Source organism: Cynocephalus volans, chromosome 8, assembly GCF_027409185.1.
Source record: "Cynocephalus volans isolate mCynVol1 chromosome 8, mCynVol1.pri, whole genome shotgun sequence".
Taxonomy (NCBI): Eukaryota; Metazoa; Chordata; class Mammalia; order Dermoptera; family Cynocephalidae; genus Cynocephalus; species Cynocephalus volans.
Genome location: NC_084467.1, coordinates 140,133,509 through 140,141,016, shown reverse-complemented (window position 1 = coordinate 140,141,016; position 7,508 = coordinate 140,133,509). Strand labels below are relative to the sequence as shown.

The following is a 7,508-nucleotide window of genomic DNA, read 5'->3' as shown; positions in this document are numbered from 1 at the left end:
ATACAAATATAATCATAATGTCCCCAAAGTCTTGTTTCAGCTCAAAAGTCCAAAGTCCCAACTGTGAAATCAATATAAGCTATCTATTTCCAAGATACAATGGTGGGACAAACATAGGGTACATATTCTCACTCAAAAAGAGAGAGATAGGCCAAAAGAAAGGTGTAACACATCCGAACAGCCCTGAAACCCAGCAGGGCAGACATTATAACTCAAAGCTGGTGAATCATGTACCTTCGTTCCATGTTTGACGTGACATCTTTTGCAAGCTGGTGCAGGTGTTGGGTCTCCAAGTCCTCAGGCAGCTCTGCCTCTGTGGTTTTCCTGGTCTCAGGTGATTCTTTAACTCTCACATAATGGGGTTGCACACAGGTAGTTCTACAATTCTGGGGTCTCTGTGACAGTCCAGATGTCATGGCTCCACTAAGCATGATGCTGATGGGGTTTCTCTGCTGCATCTCCAACCCCATGTTTCTGCTTGGCATTGCTGTAGGGAAGGATCTATGTGATGACTCTGCCCCTGTGACAGATCTCTTCCAGGGTACCCAGGCTTTTCCATATATCCTTTAAAATCAGAGTGCAGGCTCTCAAGCCTTCAGAGCTCTGGCTTTTTGCAGGTCTGCAGACCTAACACCATGTGGACACTGCCAAGGCTTCTGGTGCTTCCAAAGCTGCAGGTATAGCCATACATAGGGCCATTTAGCCATGGGTAGAGAAGCCAGAGAAGCTGTGATGTTGGTGCGGGGAGAAGCCTCCCAAGGTGGCTCTGGGCAGTGGTGCCTTGGGCCTGTTCCCAAGACCATTCTGTCTTCCCAGGCCTCTGAGCCTATAATAGGAGAGTTGGCCCCAGAGGCTTCTGCAATGCCTTCAGGGCCTTTCCCCCCTTCTCTTGATAATCCCTTTCTTTTGTACTAATCTTCTTAGCACCAGTGTATTTGTCTCCTGAAAATGCTCTCTGCTTCTCTGTCACATGGACAGGCTGCATATTTTCTAAATCTTTACACTCTGTTTCCCTTTTAATTATATGTTCTGGCCTTATGTCATGCCTTTTCTGCCATAATTCAGCAAATGCTGTTGCAAGTAGACATGCAGCTTCCTTAATGCTTTGCTGCTTACAAATTTCTTCCACTAAATACCCTGGGTCAGCATCTTGAAGTTCCACATTCAGTAAAGCTCTTGGACATAAAAAGAATGCAGCCAAGTTCCTTGACAGTTCATAGCAAGGGTGATCTTTGACCCAGTTTCCAATAAGTCCCTTCTAATTTACATCTGAGAATGGCCTTTACTGTCTATATTCCTATCAGCATTCTGGTTACCACCATTTAATCCGTTTCTAAGAAGTTCCAAACTTTCCCTTGTTTTCTTGTCTCTCAAACTCTCACAAGCTAGGCTTTTTCTAGACTGCTCCTCCAAATTCTTCCAGCCTCTCCTCAATACCTGGTTCGAAAGCTGCTTCCACATTTTCAAGTATTTGTTTTAAGCAACATCCCATTTCCCTGGTACCAATTTTCTGTATTAGTCCATTTCTGTTGCTTATAACATATATACCTGAAACTAGGTGATTTAGAAAGAAAATTGATGTCCAAAGACAAAAGCACATATCTGCTGAGAGTTTTCTTTGGTGGTGATTTAAGTGATGCAAGATATGTCTCTTCCTAAGCCGGCGCTCAACAAGGAGAAGCCGTGTTCAGCTCGAGCGCCAAAATCGTGAAGCCCAACGGCGAGAAGCCGGAGGAGTTCGAGTCCGGCATCTCCCAGGCGCTACTGGAGCTGGAGATGAACTCGGACCTGAAGGCTCAGCTGCGGGAGCTGAACATCACCGCGGCCAAGGAAATTGAAGTTGGTGGTGGTCGGAAAGCTACCATAATCGTTGTTCCGGTTCCTCAACTGAAATCCTTCCAGAAAATCCAAGTCCGGCTAGTACGCGAATTGGAGAAAAAGTTCAGTGGGAAGCACGTTGTCTTTATTGCTCAGAGGAGAATTCTGCCGAAGCCAACTCGAAAAAGCCGTACAAAAAATAAGCAAAAGCGTCCCAGGAGCCGCACGCTGACAGCTGTGCACGATGCGATCCTTGAGGATTTGGTCTTCCCGAGTGAAATTGTGGTCAAGAGAATCCGTGTGAAACTAGATGGCAGCCGGCTCATAAAGGTGCACTTGGACAAAGCACAGCAGAACAATGTGGAACACAAGGTTGAAACTTTTTCTGGTGTCTATAAGAAGCTCACGGGCAAGGATGCTAATTTTGAATTTCCAGAGTTTCAGTTGTAAACAAAAATGAGTAAATAAAATATATTCATGGTAAAAAAAAAAAAAAAAAAAGTGATGCAAGATATCACATTGCAAAATGGCAGATGGAGAAAGGTGAAAGAGGCACTTCGTGTGCTCTCCTTTTAAGGTCCTCGGAACCACGCCCCTGATCATCACTTTGCCATGTTCCTATAATCTCACCAACTCTTCAAGGCCCCACCTTTCAAGTACCATAAGAAGATTTCCCACACTCTTAACACTGTCATTTTGGAGACCAAGCCTCCTACACATTAAACTTTTGGTGGGGTACAATTCAAACCATAATATGTATTATTTGTGTTTATTTTCTATGTGAATATATTATACATAATTTGTCACCTGTTGTTAACTCTTTTGATCAAAATAATTACTATTCCTAAATGAATGTTTTTATTTAAATACTTTAGTATGGATAAATTATATGAATAAAAAGAAATATTATATATATTCGAATTATTAGATTTATTAAGTATTTTGGATCAAAAGCCAATTTGTATTAGGGTTATTATATTACCTCCTCATCATGAAATGTCCCATAATGGGGAACTTTACTTATAAATTATTGCTGAATCTAGGCACAGGTACTCATACAAAGTACATATTTATTTTAGCTCATTTTTATCTTTGCAGTTATATTTTTCTGATGCTACTTTTCTATAAAACATAAAGAACATTCAGGACATATAGTGGAAGATGAAAAAAAACATTTCTAAGTATAAAACGTTTTTAATTTCAGGTTTATTTGTGTAAAGGGTTAAGGTTACATGAACGTCATTGGTTTATGAAGTATTGCATTCTAGTTTTATTACTAATTCCCCTCTGCATAAAATCAAATGCTGCATATGGTTATAACATTGATTTTTAATTTTATGAAAATTGCCCTACCAACAGCTGGTCTCTTGAACAAATGAATATGTCAGTGTCTGATTACAGATTAATGATATAGCTATTCTTCAAAGGTACAGCAATTCACATTCAAATTTAGCCTCATAGTAGTTTAGAACACTTAGTTAAAAAGAAAACTCTTACAGAAAGAGAAATACCACATGTTCTCACTTATTGGAGGGAGCTAAAAATTAATATATAAATTCACACACACACACATACACACACACACACACAAACGGGGGGGGGGGAAGAAGATATAACAACAACATTTATTTGAAGTTGATACAACAAGCAAACAGAAAGGACATTGTTGGGGGGGAGGGGGGAGGGAGAAGGGAGGGAGGTTTTGGTGATGGGGAGCATTAATCAGCTACAATGTATATCGACAAAATAAAATTTTTAAAAAAAAAAAAAAAAAAAAAAAAAAGAAAACTCTTTAACTTATGAATTTAAATATTTTTATTGTTATAAAATTGAATGCTTTTGAAGACATGCACAGTTTAGAAGAAAAAAGGAACAGAACGATTTTAAATTTCAGATTATTGAACAGCACATCTACTTCTAATGTGCTGATTTATCAACAGCAGCATGAAACAACTGTTGATCAAATTTGCCTGAAGGCATCAAATGATACCACATTATCAGACAAGCTTATTTAGGGTCAATATTTAAAACACTTATTAAATTGCAAAAATTTAAAAATTTAGTTTAAAAATCAGAAAGCGCCCTAAAATCATCTTTGACAAGCACATTCTGGAAAGTATGTCATTACTCATTTAAAACAAGGATTCTTATGATAGTAAGCTTTCTTACATTTTGGAATGCTGCATTATTATGATGCAGCAATTGTTAAAAGTGAACATTCTTTTACCAGTTTAATTCTCCGCATATCAGTTAGTGTCATAAATGATCTAAGCCTTCATCATCTATACATTTGGAAAATATCTTTTAGATTGAGTCCTAGTGGTTAGACAAGCAATAGGAAAGCAATAGAGAGCCCATCAATAGGCTATTCTCAATGTTGATTGAGCACTGTGACTCTTCCCAATTTACAAGTTTCAATTTTTGTATTACTTTGATTGACATATTAAAAGATGAGCCACATTTGAACTTAGCATCAACTAACATTAGGTTTACAGAAAATTTTACTGCTACAAAACTCACAAATGTATTTAATACATATGGATAAATAAAGGGCCTCCAGAACTGAAAACTCCCCTTAAAAATGCAAACGGTTGAATGTTTCAATAAAAGCTATCTTTTCGCAAAATTACTACTTGAATTTCTATAGCTTTTTAATTTCCATTTAAGCAAATCTTTGTAAGATTTGGTTATTTGAGCATGTATTTATTCTGCCACATGATTTTTAAAAGACTTATTTATAGGAAGAACAAAAATGCCAGCTGAGATCACAAGAATATGTCAAGGAACTTAAATAGACCAAAAACATGGGGTATTATGGACCTTGTTGTATAGAAGATAAACTCTTTTAAGTGTGGGTCAGACAAATCCCTGTAAATTGTCTAAGCTAATGAACACACACACAGGCACACGCATCAGTGAAGTTACATGTGAATTCACAGGCTGCCTATGAGGCAGTCAGGCTTTACGGAGCAAGCTCTTACCTTCTGCTGTTGGTCTGAAATACTGCCCAGAAGTGGTGACTGAGGATAAGAAAACAAGACTTGCTCACTATCAAATGGTAACTAAAAGTGATGGGCCCAGAAAGATACATTTTAATGATATAGATGATTGAGGAAATACTGAAAATCGAATGACTTATTAGCCCTATATTTGAGGACTTTGTATTATTCCAAAGAAATAAGAGTAAAATAATGAGTTTAATTTTACTTTTTTTTGTAAAATTATATCTAGAGAATACATAATTAATATAATTCAAATATTAGACTGTTTCAATGCATAGAATATGAATGAAAATGGTATTTATTCATATTTCCCTGAGTTAAAATCATAACTTCTGGAACGTTATTTTTGTAATATTTTTGGATATTTTAATATATTTTGAAAAATCAGGAAGAAATCTCTTGCAAACACAGGGAAAAAGTAATTTACTTTTTTTTTCTTTTAATTTTATTATGTCGATATACATTGTAGCTGATTATTGCTCCCCATCACCAAAACCTCCCTCCCTTCTCCCTCCCCCCCTCCCCCCCAACAATGTCCTTTCTGTTTGCTTGTTGTATCAACTTCAAATAATTGTGGTTGTTATATCTTCTTCCCCCCCCCCCCGGTTTGTGTGTGTGTGTGTGTGTATGTGTGTGTGTGAATTTATATATTAATTTTTAGCTCCCTCCAATAAGTGAGAACATGTGGTATTTCTCTTTCTGTGCCTGACTTGTTTCACTTAATATAATTCTCTCAAGGTCCATCCATGTTGTTGCAAATGGCAGTATTTCATTCGTTTTTATAGCTGAGTAGTATTCCATTGTGTAGATGTACCACATTTTCCGTATCCACTCATCTGATGATGGGCATTTGGGCTGGTTCCAACTCTTGGCTATTGTAAAGAGTGCTGCGATGAACATTGGGGAACAGGTATACCTTCGACTTGATGATTTCCATTCCTCTGGGTATATTCCCAACAGTGGGATGGCTGGGTCGTATGGTAGATCTATTTGCAATTGTTTAAGGAACCTCCATACCATTTTCCATAGAGGCTGCACCATTTTGCAGTAAAAGTAATTTACTTTAATTACTAAAATTATTTTCGATGCATAGGTGGTATATATTTATTTAATATTTCCCACTTGGACTAGAACAAGCCATAAAAAAAAAAATCCTTGCATTAAATATACAGATGCACTTAATGCTTTCCAACTATGTTTTTCTCATCCTTAATTTTATTTAAGCAATTATAATTAATTACGTGGAGTAAGTCAATAACATACAATAATTCTTAACTTAGCAATCTAAATATTTATAATTTTTATCAAATTAGTGATTTTTTCTAATTACTTTACTCCAGTAAGAAGTATTATGAAAGTGAAGTTTTGAAAAGCCTACTACTCAACAAAAAATATGTATTTAGGGGAAAATAGGGATGGAAAAAGCAGATGGATAGAACTGGAAAAATATTTTGATAATGGCTACCAAATATGGTTTGCTTAGGCACTGATAACACAGGGCTTCTGCTATGAAATAAAATATCATATTTTCATCTCATTACTTTACAGAGATTTAGTAATAAATATCAGGGAAAATTACCTCCAAAACATATTAGCAAATCATCCTGTTTTTCTCTTAGGAAAAAAAAGTGTGATTGTAGTGATAAACTTATATTTCTTACGTAGAACAGTGATAATTGTTTCAAGAAAAGAATCAACATGAATATTTATAATCACAAAATCTATGTGCAAGTGATTTGTGTTTTGTAGTAATAATACATTACTAATATTTCTGCCACAGTTTGTGATTTGCAAATTTTGATAATAGAATCCTTTTGTATTATCTTCAGTGTTAATACCCTTCCTACTAGTCATTACTGCCTATAATATGTGAGGCAACTTGTTCATGTAATGTAGCATGAGCTGATTAGAAATGGAAAGCATTGTACCCTAAAATTAAAAAAAAAACCCATGGTGTGCATGCATACAGCCTATATTAATATTAAAATAATTATAATACTTATATTCTACACAATTTTACTCTTAGAAATCTTACACATATATATTGTATTTAATCTTAACATGGATTAATATGCATACTTTATTTGCCCAAGGCACTTAATAAACCGTTTATACAGGTAAAGAAACTACGTGAGCTTATAGACAGCAATTATGTATTATTTTTAGTGACTTGTCTTAGTGCTTGAATTTCCATGTAAAAACATTTTGCGGGAGGCAAATGACTTGTCTTCATCTGTTCTGTTTCTTTCTTGCTTTCAAAGTGTAGCAAATATGTAGGATGAACAGGCTGAAAGATCCAATGCACAACATGAGGACTATAGTTAATAATAGTGTATTGTTTTTAGGATTTTTGCTAAAAGAGTAGATTATAGCTGCTTTTGCCAAGGGTGCCAGAAATGGGTATTGCCAGAGATGTTAATTTGTTCCACTATAGTAATCATTGTACTATATGTGATATAAATCAAGTTGCATACCTTATATATAAGCAATAAAATTTATTTTAAAAAAAAAACAAGTGTTTAATTGCCTCCTCTTACATGTAAGGCAACACCTGTAGTGATCAGCCTTCTAAGCAGGCCTGAGCAACACAAATTTTAAATAGGCACTCTTTGTGAAGCAATTGCAAAAAATCATATGGAATTTTTCAAAGGGCTCTTTATAAAATCAGTAAAAACAACAAAAGAGTGG

The 7,508-nt window shown here is 35.8% G+C and overlaps 1 protein-coding gene across 1 annotated transcript; it reads left to right on the top strand.

Moving 5' to 3' along the window:
* The first annotated feature begins 705 nt into the window (after positions 1 to 705).
* On the top strand, positions 706 to 2,294 carry LOC134384405 (small ribosomal subunit protein eS7-like). The gene is made up of 2 exons (XM_063105926.1): positions 706 to 760; positions 1,661 to 2,294. The coding sequence occupies exons 1-2, from the start codon at positions 706 to 708 to the stop codon at positions 2,266 to 2,268; spliced, it is 663 nt and encodes a 220-aa protein (XP_062961996.1). The 3' UTR covers positions 2,269 to 2,294.
* Positions 2,295 to 7,508: the final 5,214 nt, after the last annotated feature.

Excerpts from the sequence above, each read along its gene's own strand:
- LOC134384405 (XM_063105926.1), top strand. The coding sequence starts at position 706 with ATGGGTAGAGAAGCCAGAGAAGCTGTGATGTTGGTGCGGGGAGAAGCC. Across the intron at positions 761-1,660 it reads GCGGGGAGAAGCCTCCCAAG|CCGGCGCTCAACAAGGAGAA; the intron begins GTGGCTCTGGGC and ends TCTCTTCCTAAG.